Raw genomic sequence first — 18,305 nt, forward strand, 5'->3', positions numbered from 1 at the left:
CTCGGTTTCCGTGATTCTACAGGTCTGTCCCCGTGCCTCCCGAGTCTTCTTCCGAGCACGACGTACCGCACCGAGCAGCGCATTTTCTTTGTTTAATATTATTTAGATTTCGTAGATTACGTTAGTTTTTATATAGATTATTTCGTTTTGTGTAATTGTATTCTTCATCTGTGTCCCCGTGTTTCCTTCCGAGCACGAGGTTCCGTATTGAGCGACTTTTCTTTGGTTCGTATTATTTAAGTTTCGTAAATTTAGGTCTCCTTTCGGGCCCGAGGTTTTGCACTGAGCAGCTTTTCTTTGTTTTGTATTTAGATTTCGTAGATTTAGGGTTTTTTTTTTAGTACTATCGACTATCGTTTTTGTAACGATTATTTCGTGTTGTGTCCCCGTGTCTTCTGAGCACGAGGTTCCGTAGTGAGCAGGTTTTTATTTTTGTATTTAGATTTCTTAGATTTAGGGATTTATTTTTTTAGTACTTTCGTTTTTCGTATCGAATATTTCGAGCGGTGTAATTGTCTTTTTGCTGCAACGACGCAACAAGCTCAACGTCGACGATGTCCTGGCAGCCCGGGTAAGTGACCCCTTTATTACTTGACTTTCGAGCACGGCTGAAGTTTTAATGCGGAACTATGCGATTGGGCGTACTGACAGAGCAGAGAGCACAAGAGTTTGTCGAAGTGTGATTGAGACGGCGCAGTGTGTGCGTCACCGCGTTCCGTGCATCTTCGTCTCTTGAGCGCACAACGATGTTGCTGCTCGAGCGACGCTCGTTGAGAAGCTCGCGCGCTCAGTTATCCCGCTATTACTCGTGAAGTACCGTACGCTCGAGCTCCGCTTTGCTAGGGGGAGCTCGTGCCGTCATTTTGAAGCATGGGTTGGGCACGCTATCTCTGGGCACGCTACCTGAAAGCGTACGGTCTACCAAAACACCCTAAAGCCTGGTTCAGACAGTTGCGTTTGACTGCGTTTGACTGCGTTGCGGCAGCGAGAAACCAGGACATCCCTGCTGCTTATATCGCGTGCTAAGATGATTCCTTGAATTGGAATCCACGCTTCATACGAAGCACAGATGTGCCGGTGACTCGCTTTCCGTTCTCGACGCAACGCAGTCAAACGCACTCAAACGCAAGTGTCTGAACCGCCCTTAAGGCCCGCTTCACCGCTCATTCACACTGAAAGCGGATCCGCGTTCGCAAAGCGGTTGCGAACGCGGTTGTATAAAGATGCAGTACAATTGCACGCGCACTCAATGACATCAAGTGCGCGTGCTATTTCGCCCAGTGCGCGTGCAATTTCGCCCAGCAACTTTACGTCGCAACACCAGCAGCACGGACCTCCCGCATTCGCACGCAGCAGCCGAATTGCTACGACTTGCCATCATCATCAGGAAATTTTATTTTCCTTGCACTATTTAGACGCACAGTTACATGCTAAAAACATGTTTTTATATCTTTAAATTGCGTTAAAAATACAAACTCATCTTTCTGAAACAGTTCATTTCCAAAAGCGATTAATTTCAAACCAGAACCAAGTCTTCAGTTATCATAAAAAAAAAAAAGCAAATTGGGTTACGGGGATATTTATTCACCGCATTCGGTGGGAGTTAGTACCACGAGGGCGCCACAGTATTTGGTGCCCCAGTAGACTTCCGGTAGTGTATTTATTTCTTCAGTAACACACAGCGATCGGAAAATAAGATTTTCCTTCGGAGAGGTACCTGTAATAGGTTTGTAAGAACCTACGCGCTTTGTAGAACGTAGTACAAATAACAAAAGGATGTGTGGCAAGAGGAAAAGAAGAGGAAAACCGGAAGCGCGCAGGGGTCCGCCGATAGTGGGCGGCAGCGAGCTTGTTTGCAAACAAACATTGGTGAATACAGCCTGTAGTTGGTCAGCAATTTAAAGTTGCGACAAGTCACTTGCTGTAGATGAGCAATTTAGCCAGTGCTGTACACCGCTAGCGTGGGGTCTTTAACGTGCACCACGCAGTAGTGATACACGACCGCACGCTGGTACGATGCTCATCGAAATCGAAATGGGCAGGGGTGGGGCTCGAACCCAGGATCCCTGGATTCTGCAGCGTGAGCTTTCGCTCCACGCGCGTCGAGCTGGGTGTGCGCTTTAGCCCACTCGTTACAGGGGCCGAACCCGATTTCAGCAATTCGTGTCGATCTAGGGAAAGCTATGAAACAACCCGCCAGCAACCCCGAAAGTGCTTGAAAAGTTGCCCCGTCTGAAGCGGGCTGAATGGGTAGTATCCGTACAGTTGTCAGCCTAAATAAATATTAAGAATAAGTTTTGCATGCTCCGAAGTGGTAAGTTAGCGCGAAGATGTGACTCTGTAATGCCCTACTTGGTCGCACTGTTCAGTGCTTGGTGCTCTGATCAGTGCTGATCAGTACACTTATCACCAGTAGACAATGCTTGGTCGCTGCAGCATGAGTGCGGCCACCGAAAGCTTTGTATTTGCCATCTTGTGCCCACAGGAAGTCAGCCTTTTGAGCATTAGGCTAGATGGCATCCGTGCTGGAAAACACATTCTTGTTTGCCATCATTCGACAAAAAATTTTCTAAAACCCTGTGGTTACTATGTTATCTTCAAGAGCATGTGGACAGTTTTACGAAAGTGCAGCATTGCAGGAAAAAGGCAGAACTCGTCAAATGCAAGTCTCATGACATGATCAGAGGACATGCCTTGGCACGCCGAAATGCTGCGTCCTTGCCTTCGCACGCTTGGACACTGATAAAAAGTAGACGTCGTGTGAATGTGTTAACCATTCGGGAAGGTTTTGAAGGTGTGTCGCTTTTTACATGTCTTTGCCGCATACATATCACTCGCAGATCTCTGGATAGTCCAGCAGTTCTGTTTGGTTGCACTATGAGTGGTTGCTATCATGCGCTATCGGCAGTGTTTAAAATGTACTCGTATGGATCCGAATTACTCATGTCACCTGAAAACAGAGCAGCACAGTTATGTATGGGTTACAAATCACATTGACGCTTTTGAGCTATGCTATCAGGGGTGTCGGAAGTGGGAGATGGGGGAATCGAGAAAGATAAATTTCTATTCCCTTCCACAGATTTGGTTGCTAGAAATGTCCCGGAGGCAAAGAACGATCTTCTCCGCCGCTGTGTTCTGTCGGCACAAAATCAACTAATTGCTGGCCCACGAGTGCTGCAAGTTACAAATACAGTCTTCAGAGTAAAGTAAAACGCTGCTTCAGAGGCACATAAATCTTCATACACGACAGACCTTCAGCATCATCTACACGATTTCAATGCTTGTTCAGTATGCCCAAGTGTGCAAGGGTGGAGATGCAGCACTTCAGCATTCCAAGGCATGTTCTTTGATCCCGCCGCAAGACATGCATTCAATGAGTTGTGACTTTTTTATGCCGTGCTATGTTTTCATAAAGATTTCTATGTGTTCTCAAAGGCACCTATAACCAAGTACACAAGGAAAAAAAAAAATTCAGCGAATGATTGCTATTAAGTCGAAAACGTGTCTTTTAGCACACTGCCGCCCAGCCTCTTAAAGGGATACTACAACGAAATTTCGGCGCTTATTTCTTGGTCTATTCGTGTTCAAGGGAGCAGTATCACATCAGACGCACCAATCTCTTGTTGAAAAAGACACAAAAGGAATTTGAAAACGAGTTAAACGATTAGCAAAGAGCACCCGGTGGCTGCTGCTAACGCCTCCCCGAGAATATATTTTGTGTGTCCCAAAATGCCGCTATTGTTCCTCTACAAGATTATAGAAGATTAACCCGTCACTCAAAATTCGTATAAAAGCAGCCGCCTCCGTGGCTGGAACGTCTAGGACATCTTCTCGATGTCAGCCTTGACGCAGCTTTGCTCATCTCGAGACAAACTACGTCACGATTGCGGCGGAGGCCATGTGCTCTCCGCTGGCTGCTCTCCGAGCACTTGCCAGAGTGGGCCGTTTATAACGAAAAACACAGCCATCAGGCTCAAAATACAGACGTTTTATTGTCATTTACGGATATTGTGGATCATATTCAGCCTATTTGTGAACACGACGGGTATATTTCAAATTTCGTTGAAGTATCCCTTTAAAACGCTTTAACTGGTCAACATCCCGTTGGTACATGATGGCCGTCTGGTGGCTGCATTCGCGGAGTGGAGAAACGTGATCTAACAATTGTCATAGAGATCAGTAAATTAATGCATTTTTTTTTAATATCAAATAGCAAACTTAATTTAATCGTAAGTTACAACAAAAATATGAAACTCTTCTCTTTTTTTGGGTCAGTATGCACACCTTTTTGTGTGAATTTAGGAAAAAAACAAAAACATTTGTGACATTTCATTTAACAGGCATAGGTAAGAAAAGAAATCTGATTTTTCTCTCATTTTTTTTCCCCAATAAAATGCTCTGATTGCCGGCCCTCAGGAACTCTATCTCATTCTTAGTCGCTTTGTTAAACCCAAGGTACATTGTGCAGTATTTAAAAATAAATAGTGCGGCACACCACGAACTCGGTGTGCCACTTACACGGGCTTGCACTTGAGCCCGTGCATTGCGAGCGCTTGCCCGTGATCATAGGTCAGTCATGCTCAAACCTTTGACGGAGTCGGACGTCTTTCATTATTGGCGGGTCTGCTGGGCCGCAGAAACCGTCCATCTTCAGTTCCACGCGAGTGAGCCCTCATCAACTTATTCCGTGTCCTCTTAGGCCCATCCTCCCTTTCTCAGCAGCACGGCCCTAATCTTGAATTATTACCCACTGCTAATCAGCTGTGGCTTTGCCTTGCAGTAACGAAAATGTTATATTCATTACAGAAAGGAAAACCGCCCTTTTTGTGCGGTTGAGTTTGTCGGGGATGACAGCGTGGCCGCTGTTCCGAAGGCCTGGCTCGATGCTGACAAGACGATGTGTTCTTGGCCAAAAAACGTTCCACCGGCATCAGTGATAAAACTGGCCCAGTCTCAGGCCCCACCTGGGAATGAAGAGGAGTGGCCCCTCCACCCTGTGCGGGTGTTCTCCTATTGCAGTAAGTGGTGTTTGTATGATATCCTCGTGGCTTCAAGTTGTGAAATCTTTGCACATACCTAGGGGCATTAGTCATTGATATGATCATGTAGTATATCTAAAGGTAAACAATGTTTAGATTTGGACTGAGAGTGTAGTTTGCACATACAGGGATGCCTCGTTAATATGGACACCTCCGTTCCTTCCTAAGATTGTCCATAATGTAAGCTGGCCACATTAATAAGACAAAGGTTTATCTAGTATTTACCCAATTCGATCCCGAAAACTTTGTCTATATATATACACAAATTCAGCTCTGTTATGTCATGGTGCGGTGGTGGTGCGTCAGGCACACTTCCGGTCTGGGGCTGTGGGTGGAAGTCACCATGCGGGGCGTGCATGCCTGTGTTGTTTTAGAAGAAACCAGGCAAAAACTTGCCTTCTCGTCAAAATGCAGCAACTGAGGCTGTACCAAAACAGTTGCGAAAGGTTTGAAGATCAGTATTCATGAGTTTTCTGCCTGCTTGGTTCATCCAAAAACATGGACAGGGCTAGTGAAAAGGAAAACCAGATGGCATTGGACCACGATTGCTTGTACAGAAAGCACTTTGAGTTGAATTCGCGGATACTTATGGCCATCGAATTCATTTGTTTTGTTCCAACATGAATGTGAAAAAAACGGCCAAGTTGTTTGGACCACCCGCGGACTATGTTTAGTGTGTCTTCAAGTTCGGACGGCTGCCTGATCGTTCAAACCGTTGTCTGCTCTTCCAAACGTTCCTGCTCGTTCAAACGACAGCGGCCCGTAGCGAAAACATTGACCTGGTAATTGCAATATGGAGTAAGCGCAGGCCTCCAAAAGACCTTTAATTTTGAAGGTTGGTCAAGGTAAGCAGGCTCAGTGTAAACAGTAGATACAAGATGTTGATAATTGTTACTAGTTGCCATCACCGACTTGTTATGTCTCATTCACTTGGACTGATTCTGCTTGCAATTTTTCGTATCAACGTCAACCATCTCCGCTACAGTTCATGCTTTTGCAGCTGGAGCGACGTAATGACTGAAAATAGCAAGCAGAATCTCATCCTGCGAATCAGGCTTTAGCGTCCATTCTGCGGCGTCTACGCGGAATGAATCACCACATGCAGTGAAACAAGCCTAGTTAATTTTGCTTAGGCTGCTAAAGTAGTCTGACTCTGCCAGGAGGACATAGAAGCAAAAATTGCAACATAGAAAAGAGCATGGGGACACACATCGACGCCAAAAACGTAGCATTCCAATGGTTTGTTGACAGACGACGGCAAGCTTGTATTGATCATATCATGTCGTATTGCACCTGAGACTGCGGTGGAAGAAATCGGAAGAACTTTCAGTAGAAGGAACAGACACAGAGAACGTCTCAATCAGAGAGAACGTCTCAAACAGACACAGAGAACGTTCCTTCTACTGAAAGTTCTTCCGATTTCTTCCACCGCAGTCTCAGGTGCAATACGACATGATTAGCTACCACCAGCTCGCCTGCACTCTCACCGTCTTTTCACTAATTGATCATATGACTGCTTTGAGTAATTTTCACTAATTGATCATATGACTGCTGATTCCAGTCTACGTCCGGCAGTAAGACCAGGGACTACGTCCCTGGTCTTACTGCCGGACGTAGACTGGAATCCTCGTCCAGCACCAGAGCCTTCACAGCCCGACAAACCCGCAGACACGATCAAAGATGACGTCTCAGACAGGTCAGACAACCAGAGAGCCATTCGGGAGTGACCAAGAATCCCCCATTTATTGGTGCAACCATAAATATAGACAGATGAAACAAATCATATGACTTGTGATAACAGAAAGGAAAGAGTAGCTCGGAGCATTATCACAATGACATGAAAGATGCAGCACTTGATCTGTTTCAGTGCTCGATCTCACTGTGATGACTGCGAAATGCTAGTGCAGGTGCTTTGATTATTTTAGATGGTGTTGAGCTAGCCCATCGAACCTGACAGCAGCATCAGAAACTTGACTGGTAATGAAATGCGAGCTCTCTGGGAGTATGATTGCAATTGAAATTTCATAGTCAAAAATATGTATCATGTGGCGATAGAGCAGCGCTTTTACGTGCACGTTTTCCCTCACAGTTGCCATAGCACTGTCAGCAGCCAGTGTAGGAAACGAGCGTGAGCCTGGAGTATCTCTGTTCTTCAAAAAGCCGTAGTCTTGCACTGCACACGCACGAAAGGGAGCGTAGCACTTGCTAGGTTGCCATGTCTGTATTGAGTGACACACGTTTACATGTTCCCGCTTATAGGTCTTATGAAAACCCGTTAACACACAGATGCATTTGACTAGGACCGACTGAGACAAGACTGATTTTTTAAGCTTCTTGCGAAGGCCTATGACCGGCAGTCCAGCAATGGCAGCCGGTCGTAGGCAGTCGCAAGAGGCTAAAAGCTGATCGTGTCTCATTCATTCGTAGTCAAATGCAAGTGCGTGAATGGGGCTTTACATACAATGGACAGATTTGAAGCTCGCAAGCAGCAGCTAAAGGTGCTTCGGCTGCTCCTAGTGCACGCCATTTCAAAGTTGCACTCGCCCTACAAATGAAAGTGTCACCTTATGCGGCGAAAACCTGAGTGAGAGGAGAAGACGAGGTTGGATGGGGATGTCAAAACGCTGAACTCTGGTTGGAATGATTGATGCGTAGGTCTAAAGCTAGCTATCTTTGTCTCAACTGCACTCGTCGAACACATCAGAATGGGAATGCCAGCGTCCGGCATTGGGCTTTCAAATTCAAACACGTTTGATGAGTGCAGTGGAGATAAAAACAGCTAGCTTTATTTCTACCACTAATCATTCCAACCAGAGTTCAGTGTTCCGACGTCCCTGTGAGCTCTCGTCTTATTCTCTCAGTCATTTTCTCAACACATAAACCCCAATACACTACTAAGTGCTTCAGTCATGGGTGTTTATTCTCTCGGCATTGCTGCTTTTTGAGCCATAGTTAATTTTGCTCTGTATAGATGTTTGTGGAATCGCGACAACTGATTGTGCAGCTGCAGATGTTTTGCATTTCTTCTGACCATGACTGCATATGGGGCCTTTGCATTAAATTTCAGAATGATGCAAGCAACAGTGCGCTTCTCATGCTAGCAGCAGACACCACACTGTGCTGTACATAAAAAAAAGTATTTGAAGCCTTTACAAATGCTGATCTTGAAAGAGTGCTGCTATCAGGCATTGCCCCCAAATGCCGGTTTCCCGGCAGAACACTACAATAATATGTCCTTTTGGTATTGTAAGCTGTGAAAGGAACCATATCTAGAAAATTGTAAATTGGTTTTAGTGATTTTTTGCTCTGTTATGGGTTGGCATTGCAGTATTGTAAACCAGGTTTTGCACGAGCTAAATAATTAGTGGGTCTGTATCAATTTGCTTTCTCTTAAAGAAACATACAAGAAGGCCAAAAGGAAGGCCACCGAGGGGCTCGAGAACTCGTGCTTGGAAAGCACAGATGTCGGGGAGCCCGATGATGGAGGTATGTTGATCATAGCAATTTAACATTTTCAGCAGAAGAAATGGTTCTTTGTTTAACCTAATTTTATTCTGATAATATGTCTGTTCTAGCCACTGGGAGAGACAACACGGCCGACGCTCCTGTGCGTCTCTCAGTGCCCATTCCACGTGAGTTAGCCTACAGTAAAGAAAAATATATTTCATCTTTTTTTTACCTTGCGAGAGACACTGACAATGTATTTACACTTGACATTGATTTTGCAGCTACTGGCCTGGGAGGTGCCTGTGCAAGGGGTAAGTGTCCTTGCTTTATTTCCACATGTTTTACACATGAGAATCTACACGTTATTCATGAAGGTTCAAACCTATCCAGAACTGTAAAAAGTGATTCCTCCATTTGACTTTAGAAAACAGTTAATTTGAATTGGGATTTTAAGATTTTGTTATTTGAAAGATGCTCGTGGATACAAAATTCCTCTTTTATGTGAATATAAGCAAACAATAATTTATGAAATTAAAGAGAGTTTGTTTTACAATCACGCCTAAACCTTTCTGATGTTCCATTTTGGCAGTATGGCAGCAAGAAAAAAGGGGGGGGGGGGTTCATGCCTTTTGCATTGCATTGCATTCTAAACGAGTAGATAAAAGTTGTCTAAGATTTTAGAAAGAAAAGGGGCACTCTGGCCAAGCCATAATTGCCCATGTGGAAAGTAAATTGTGATACTTTTCTCCAGCCCCTCCCAAGCGCAGGGCCCCAGACCCTCCATCCAGTAAGGGGTGGTCCAAGGAAAGTCGGGCTCCTACATCTCGTAAGTTTCACAGTCGGCTCTTTCCAATGATTCACAGATAATCTAGACTGACATAGGAAAGTTGTATATTTAACCCGCTTGTTTGTATTTCTAGAGATATCACATACAAGGTTATCAGCTATTTTTTAAATGTTCAACAAACTGTGGCTAGCATTAATCTGCTTCGCTCACTGATCTCTACGATAATTGCTGGATTGCGCTTCCCCGCTATTCGAATGCGGCCACCGGTTGGCCATCGTGCCACAGGTAATCAACCTTTTGGAGCGCAGCGAGGCTGTGCGGTAGCGTGCTGAAGATATGTTTCTGCTCGTTCGTTATCATTTGCCGGAGAATTTTTTTTAAAACCTGGTGTAACCGTTGACAAATTACCTTTAAGAACGCGTGGAAAGTTTTACGAAAGTACAGCACTGCAGGAAAAAGGCACAACTCGTCAAGTGCAAGTCTTGTCGGTGTTGCAACGTGATCAAAGCTTCCTTGGCACGCCGAAGTGCTGCATCTCTGTGCCTTCGCATCCTTGGATACCAGTCAAGCTAACAGCTTGGTGCTACTCAAAGATCAGACTTCACCACCAGGCAAGGCGGTTTATAGAGCACAGCGCAGGCCTAATCATAAGATCCAGTAACATTCATACTGTAATTTTCATGGGTCAGTAAAGACTCTAACCCGGAAAATTTTTTTATGTGCTTCATTATATAACAAGCATAAAGTGTTGCGTTCATTGGAACTGCTGAATGCCTCAAATAGCACACTTTATTTTGTTTATAAAAATAATTGCATATATACTTACTGCAAACTGCTCTATCGTAACCTCATGCGATTACTCATGAATTCCACCACCTCGGTAAGTGCCCACAAGAAAGCCTCCCTTCAACCACCGCTGCCGCCCCCCCTCGTCCGTCGCCACTGCATCAGACTTATCTGGACCACGAACGCCGCAATTTACAAATGCCGTCGAGACCGGTTATAACGAAGTCAACGGGAATCGAAAATCACTTCGCTGTATCCGCTATTTCGTTATAACTGACTTTGGTTAACGAAGTGTGAAAGGGAATGGGAAATCGAGATTGCTTTGATGTAGCCGCTATTTTGTTATAACCGGTCTCGACACTACAGTCACCACAGTAAAGTAAAACGCTGCTCCAGAGGCACGTAGATTTTCACGCACGTTGCACATGCAAAACACATCAACACGGCGTCGATTCTTGATCGCTATCCACGTGTGTGAAGGCACAGAGATGCAGCAGTTTGGCATACCAAGGAAATTTCTATCATGCCGCTAGACCGGCTAGACTTGCTTTCAAGGAGTTGTGCTTTTCTCCTCTGGTGCTGGACTTTTGTACAAATTTGCTCATGTTCTCGAAGGCCAACGAAGGTCACCATTTACGCCAGGTTTTAAACAACCTCTACGACGAATGACAATAAGTAAGCAGAAAACGTGTCTTCAGCACGCTGCCGCCCACCCTAGCTGCGCTCTGAAAGGTAGATTTTTTGTGGCAAGGTGACTGTGCGGTGGCCGCATCTGTGCTACAGCAACCAAGCGGGGATGCGCGATCCAGCAAATTGTCAGAGATCAGTGGCTTCACTCTTGAGCTGCTATACCTCTTTCACTCTGCATGTAAGGTTCTTGTAACAATTGTAACTGTTGGAATTAATGATTTGATGAGCATAAATGAGACAGCTGAGATGTTTCCCCTTGTCCACCGTCTGATACAGCCAGTGTTATTAGTTTAAAGGGATGGTGAACCGAAATTTGGATTTCAGAAAAAACAATGCAGGAAATGTAGGCGGGACGCTACAATCTCTACACCACTACTCGTAAGGCGATATCTCGAATGGATGGCCGTATTTTTGGAAAAAGAGGTCCAGATTGAACTAGGCCGACGAGGCGCGTGACATCACTATACCGAGTTTCCTCCTCTCTCCGCTTCGCTCCCTCAAGGCTGTGAGGCAGAGAAGACGCGAGGCCGTTCCCTCTCCTTCTCGGAGAAACATGACGACATCATCTCTGTCAAATGCGCCTCCTTTTCTTGAAAAATTTGGTCATCCGTTCAAGATATCGCTGTATGAGTGGTGTTTTGGTGTTTGTAGCATCCCATTGCACACTTTTACCGCGTGTTTTGTGTAATCAAAATTTCGGTTCAGCATCCCTTTAAAGGGGTACTGCAGCAAAATGCCTAGAGTCTATTTTATGGTTTAAATACCAAGCACATTTTGGCCACACCACAAAGATGCCAATTTTTAGTTTCAATTGACACCAAAAAACTTTTTAAAACGAAAAAAAAATAAAAAAAAATTTATTACCAGATTACACCTGGTGGATGCTTCCGAATGTTAAGTAAAACTTCACATAAAAGCAGTGCCACTCCCTAGAGGTATTGTGCTAAGCTCTGAGCGTGCATAGACTGTTAAACTTGGCGGAACTGAACTTCCCTTCTCTCCCTTGGCGGAACCGAACTTCCCTTCTCTCCCGTGCCTATTCAACTTCTGCGGGAAGCGGGCCTCTTGAACCGCCAGATTGTAACATGTTGACACTACCAAGTGGCACAGTTCACAACCACACCAGCCTCCTTGTAGCCTTGCCCGCGAAGTTAAACCTTACATCACGAGCGCGCTGTAGGTGCTGGTTTTCTCAAGAAGCATAGTGCTCTCCGACGGCTGCTCTCGATGGAATTGGCTGTTTGGAGTGCTTGCTGGAATTGGCTGTTTGGAACGAAAAATATAACCACCTGTTAAAAATGCTAATGTGTGATTGTCATTAGCTGACTTCAGTGATTACATTTAACTTCTTTCTTAACGTGAGAAGTATATTTTAATTTTCATTTCAGCATCCCTTTAAAAAAGGCTGTCTATACCGGCATTTGTGATGACACGTTTCACATGCACATTTTTTTGGCAGACTGCAGAAAATTTGCTGTCGCCTCCAATCTGCTGCCTCCGGTCATTCATAAAATTTTTTGCTTGCCTCGAAAACCGTTTATAAAAGAAGTCACCAAGCTTAAGCTTTGGACACCTTATGCTCATTTTGGAAGTGGAGCTGACAAACATACTTTGCCTCCCAAAAAGGTGTGCATTTGAAGCGTATCTGTCAGATTTCTTGACATTGACTGCCCTTGAGATGTTGGGCAGAGATGGACACTGGCTGTGCCAAAATGGCTGATATGTAGTTGCTGAAAAGTGTGAATGACTTGTGTGACGAGTTGAAAGACCTTAATCTGAGACTAAAACATACTTTACCACAGCCCTGGCAGAGCGGCAAGCCCCCAGAAGGCGGAATTTGGAGGCAGCTGAGGTGGTTGAGGCTACCATGTCCCGTAAGCATACCAGATGTTTCATTACGATCACTGCTTAATATTGACCTGACCAAGTTTAGAAGACTGGCACAATCACATCTGTACATTTCATTTTTCCAATGCCCTTAGTATGGCATTAAATGCCCATACTCTCGATATAGTTCGACCACCAAAACAAAACCTGCCTATCACTCGTAATGCTCTGTTTTACATTTCAAGAATGAGATGTTTGATTACCTGTTAAGAACAACATGTTTGACATCTTTACATGAACCGGTCATTGCTGATATCTACATAATCTCACTTCAACATGAATTGCAAGTCCCCTTGCTTTAGAAATAGGCCTTGGCTGCATGAATCCTTGTGCAGCAGAAGCACCTTTGAAACCTTAACGTGAATGGCAAGCCTTCTTGCTTTAGAAAATGTGCCTTGGCTGTATGAATCCTCGTGCAGCAGGGGCACCTTTAAAACCTATCTGTTCATACTTCTAGCTTTGTATGAGACCAGTTCTGCCTTTTGAACATTGATGCTTGTCATGATGGCAGTTGCACTGTGGCACCGACAGGTGGCAGCGGCGGGGGTCTTGTTAAATAAACGTTTTGAGGCCCAAGTCAGGCACTCGGTGCTTACACCAAAACAGGAGTGTTGGACATGCCTCAACGTGGCCTTGCCATAAGTCTGCAGTTATGGCAATACTCCGTATACAAACGATCATACTCCAGAATCACAAATTGAAGACCTCTCATGCTCCTAAGCAAAAAATAAACAAAATCGTCAAATTTTGGGGTTTTACGTGCCAGACCTACGACGGGCATCTGGCACGCCCCAGCGGAGGACTGAGGATTAATTTCAACCACCTGGGGATCTTTTGACGTGCAACCGAAAGCTCGGTTACACGGCGCCTTCTCCGCAATAAGCCTCCGTCATATTGCGGGCACCTCGGTCGGGATTCGAACCCGCCACCTGGGGATCCGTAGGCCGGCGCTCTCGCCTCGGAGCCACCGAGGCGGCCTAAACAAAATCGTTATGAAAGTGCAAGTATTGCCAACCTGAGCAAAGTGTACATGAAAGCATCCTAGTTGCGACATGTCATTTCATCAACTCTGAGATAAAATAGTTTTCCATATGTCCAACGGTTGCGACCTCTTTATCAGTGGCATTGATATCAGTATCTTAAGGAACCCCAACGTCCGTCGGTATCAGTGCCTTGAGGGACCCCAAAGCAGACTTTGTACAGATGATGCCAGCAATCGCTTACATCAGTAAAAAAATGTCGGTGACTGTGCAAGTAAGCACACACATTGGGCAGCAGGTGGCACCATTTAGCCGGCAGTAGTGGCGGCGGAGAAAGACCTGCGACCTTAACCCCTCCGCCACTCTGGGCTAGGTGGGGCAACCTGGTGCCCATAGCTTGGGTTGATTTGCATGTTCAAGCTAGCTGTTTTATTTTTATTATCAGTGACAGCTGTTTTATTTTTATTATTCAAATATCTAAAAAAAAACTAGTGCCTGATTAAGAAAAGTGACTAATGTTTAGCTTGTTTTAAGAAGCTTACCTATTGTGTTGAAATCTTGTGGAGTGATGAGGCTGTTTCCTATGCTCTATTTCACCTTACACAAGACAGTAGTAGATGCTATAAACCATAATCACCAGACCAGTGCCACAACGTATCATGAGGCTGCGCACCTTCAGTGACGCTGTGCCCCTTCCGAAAGTCTTGTGACGAGAGGTGAACTTAACATTTTGCCACCCTAGGCCTTCAACAGTGCTGCCCTCAAACCTCACCTCCCCCCCAAACCCTGCTTTCCATGGTCACTGGCCAAGGGGAGTGGTTGGGGGGTGGGGGGGGGGGGGAGTAGCTAAATTTGGGGATATCATTTTCAAATATAGCTATACTCGTTTTCACCTCAAGAAAAAAATGAACTTTTGCACATTACTCATACGCTGCAAGTAGTAGTTCTCATACGATTTCGTTGTCAGAGGAGGCAGCAATGCTTTTGGCATTTGAAATGTGTACGGCTCCATAAGATAATATATATTTGATGTAAAATGTGCCTGCATATATCTTAATTCTCTACATAAAGGGGGAAATTAGTAATGATCCGCTAGGAGCCGGACTTTTTTTTACTGTGGTCCTTGAGGTGATAACGGGTACAGATTTGGAGCTGGAATTTCTAAAGTAGCTAAATTTGAAGCTACAATCACGTCTATGATTTGTAGGTTTCTGGTCTCTCGAAAGGTGGAACAAAATATAATTTATTGCTTGGACGTAAACAATATGTGCGACGAAAGATCCACTGGCAGGACGGCCTACATTTGCTGCCATCAATTGCATAAGGCTTGGAAATATTTTTTTGAGCTATAATCTTTTTTATCATTGTTTTTTTTCTTTTTAGTCTTAGGTGAAGTGTTGTTTTCAGCACGTTTCCTTCGTAGATCTCTGACCACAAGAATTTTCTTTGCCTCTATTTTAGCCTTCCAATCGGAGCTCCTGAAGGTCCTCTTGGATGTGCGGCACGAGGTGCACCTTCTCCGCCAGGACACGACGCAGGTCCTGGCAAACCAGGAACAGCTGGCAGTGCGCATCGCTCAGCTTGAGCGTGCGAACTGCCCGCCTGATGCCCCAGTGCCGCCAGCGGTTTTTATTTTACCGCTGGCGACAATGGAAGATTTTGAGGCAGCAGAGAGGCGCCTCATCAACCCTGCTGATCAGGCTGTCCTGGTGAATATCAAACTTTTTTTCACTATATGTTAGTGCTTTGTAGCTCAACCGGTTTGAGAAATGGAGCGACGGCATATGTTCAACTGCTTCGTATCTAAACTTTACCAAAATGTTAGCTTAACCATTATCTCTATTTAGTCACAGACAGCCACTTATTAAGGCAGCATTACGATTGAAGATATGGCCTTATTGTTTTCACACCTCTACATACTTTTGAGTCAAGAACAGGGGCATATAGAATGATTAAGGGCAATCAGTGCTCGCTGGAAAGTATAAAATGAAGGGAAGAAGGCAACAAGAACATCAAGAACAGCAGGGGCCAATTACCTGATCTATTAATTACTTTCAGTAAAAGTCTGGATCGATCTTCAGTATGATGATAATGCAATAATTGCAGAGGTGGAAGCTAGCTGGACAATAACAGTAGTAACTCTGGAGAAAAGGTATGGCGACAAAAGACAAACACAAATCTCCAAATGCAGCTAGGTGTGTTTCGAGATATGTGTTTGTCCTTTTTTTTTCCCTTGCTCTCCTTCTTCAGGGTTTATTTTCATTAGATCTTCCGTACTCTCTTTTATATAATAGTGTAGTAAATACTGTCAACAGAGTTAATGCAATTTCACATTACCTTTTCACTTAGGTGAGATGGATGCCATACCATAGTCAGTTTTCATCTTACTCATATTAAATGAACTGTGATTCTTAAAGTGCAATATTTTTTTCTTTTATTCGTGTAGAAGGAGCAGCTCTCCGGCCTGGGTGGCTCCACTATCGCGGAGGCTGTGCGGCGCACCCTGGAGCGGCTCCTGCGGAAGCAGGTGCAGATGCACTTCAGCATCTGCGGCCGCAGGGGCAACAAGCGGCCGTTCAGGGGCACGCAGCTCTGTGCCGTGGCCGTTGGTAAGGTGTTTTCATTCCACACCTTCATTGCTAATTAAAAATGATGGGAACTTTTTCTTTTAATTTGTCAGCTGCCAAGAATCTGAAGAATTACTGGATCAGTTTTAAGCAAAATTTGTGGTTTGTAAACGTGCGCGTAAAGTGGCAAGAGTATTTTCATATAATTCCTGAATAAGTGTTTATAAAGCAAGCACTTTCTTTATCATCATGGTTAGTCATTTCCCCTGATTTTCTAATCAAGTCGAGGCTTTTCCCTTCTGGCTAGTGATCTTAGGCGGTGAGCTGATGTTTCAAGTAATGCACCATGTTAGTGGTATTGCTATGGAATCTGGATTATGAAAAACTTAATCTTTCAGGGACTCTAAACAAATTGCACTGAGTTGAAAATTAATACTTAAGATTGAAAGAATAACACGCAAAGGACAAACACAGGACAATTACGAAAGAATGTGGTTGTCCTGTGCTTGTCCTCCACATTTTATTTTATTCTTTCAATTTTAAGTATTGTTTGTATATACGGTAGAGCCTCATTCATACATTCCCAGTTAAAAATTATTTCGGCTGTTACAGTCGGGAACTGCAGTCCTGTCGAGCTCTCATGGGGTTACCTGTTTTAATTCTGTTTCTTATGTTTGCCTTTTCAACTGTTACACCTCTTTTTCATTTTGCCTCTTCATCTCTTTGTCCAGCACGCATGCTCTCTTCTGTCATTCACAGCGGCTTAGGTCCCCTGGTCGCACAAATTTAATTTCACATGGAGCTCAGAGTTCATAATCATGCACTGCCCATGGTGCGCGTGCATGAAGCTTCATTGCTTTGCAGTGGCTGGTGAGAGCAGCGTCTGGGTTCTCTCAAACGGGGAATACATTAGCTTATTCTTAGGTTAGTTAGCAGATTAATATTGGTGTTGAAATAACATTCAGCACTGCTGTCAATGCCTAAAGCTGGCTCTGAATTGTGTGTGAGCAGGAAAAAGTGGGGTCATATGCAGTGATGCCATTATAGGGTTGCGTGGCCCGCCATGACACCCCCCCCCCCCCCCCCCGAGCGCTGCACCTAAGGTGGTGCCCCCCCCCCCACCTTTTCCACTTGCGAGTTGTGAATGCGAAAGCATGCAAGCCACTCGTCTCGTGCACTCCCCCCCCCTCCCCCACCCTTCCCTCTTGTGACACCACTGGTCATGTGCAAAGTCGGTGCTTTTCACTGAGTTGGTGCTGTGATGTATGTGTGAACAGGCCTTTGTAGACGAACACATGGCTTTGATGCCACGCCACCGCAGTGACGCTGTTGTCAAAATGGTGCGTGCACAAACGCCTCACCTCACAGGAAGCTCATTTCCGCGCATGCACAGTGCCTACATTTAATGTGGCCAAATGCAGGCTTGTTTAAAACAGCGCATTGGTCTATAGGTCGACCTTGTTTGGTTATGATTACAGATCAACTCCTACTGGTAAAGAACAGTTTCCAGCAAATGGTTAACCTGTTTAGAATAAATATGGTAATTCTTTCTCGGCAGCCCTAAACTCGACTTGGAATAAATTACTGCACGAGAGTTTCCCCCTGTTTCTATAGGCCCCTAATGCATTTTGTGACTTGCTTTGTGGCGTGCATAACATTCGCTTCTGCTGTTTTTTTGTCTTCTTTTTCTCCAGCTATAATCCGGAGCCGAGTGGGAGGCAGCGTGGTCGACGTGGAGCGTGCCATTGGCGACTACTTGTCTGGGGCCCCGGATCGCGAGGGAGGCAGGGCTGAGAGGATGGCCAAGAAGATTCAAGACGCGGCCATCCTCTCAGCCCAATTCGTCACTGTCCTGCCCAGCAGCCTGCCAGAGGGCGACTTTGACGTCAACGCTGACATCCTGGACATCTCACAGACGTGATGTCAAGGACAAAAACGAAAATTGAAAATATAGAAATAAAAGAAAAAACATTGTTCTGAGTGTTCTTTCTCGTGCATTCCATCCACAAACTTGTAGCAAAATTGAAATGGCAGACTTTAAATTGTTTTGTTCTGTTGCGATTTAGCAACTCATGAGGACATTGCGAAAAATCGAATTGAACTAGGTAATTGCAAATGGGTT

The 18,305-nt window shown here is 44.9% G+C and overlaps 1 protein-coding gene across 1 annotated transcript; it reads left to right on the plus strand.

The window, feature by feature from the left end:
• Nucleotides 1-294: 294 nt before the first annotated feature.
• On the plus strand, nucleotides 295-18,104 carry LOC115330363. The gene is made up of 10 exons (XM_040211754.3): nucleotides 295-571; nucleotides 4,807-5,018; nucleotides 8,436-8,525; nucleotides 8,615-8,671; nucleotides 8,768-8,797; nucleotides 9,238-9,312; nucleotides 12,552-12,623; nucleotides 15,078-15,325; nucleotides 16,063-16,225; nucleotides 17,878-18,104. The coding sequence occupies exons 1-10, from the start codon at nucleotides 555-557 to the stop codon at nucleotides 18,102-18,104; spliced, it is 1,191 nt and encodes a 396-aa protein (XP_040067688.1). The 5' UTR covers nucleotides 295-554.
• The last annotated feature ends 201 nt before the right edge of the window (nucleotides 18,105-18,305 follow it).

Source organism: Ixodes scapularis, unplaced genomic scaffold (genome assembly GCF_016920785.2).
Source record: "Ixodes scapularis isolate PalLabHiFi unplaced genomic scaffold, ASM1692078v2 PGA_scaffold3__209_contigs__length_174095766, whole genome shotgun sequence".
Lineage (NCBI taxonomy): Eukaryota > Metazoa > Arthropoda > Arachnida > Ixodida > Ixodidae > Ixodes > Ixodes scapularis.

Bases quoted from the DNA above. Each gene is read 5' to 3' on its own strand.
- LOC115330363 (XM_040211754.3), top strand. The intron at 5,019-8,435 runs GTAAGTGGTGTT...TTTCTCTTAAAG, and splicing joins GCGGGTGTTCTCCTATTGCA to AAACATACAAGAAGGCCAAA. The intron at 8,798-9,237 runs GTAAGTGTCCTT...ACTTTTCTCCAG, and splicing joins GGGAGGTGCCTGTGCAAGGG to CCCCTCCCAAGCGCAGGGCC.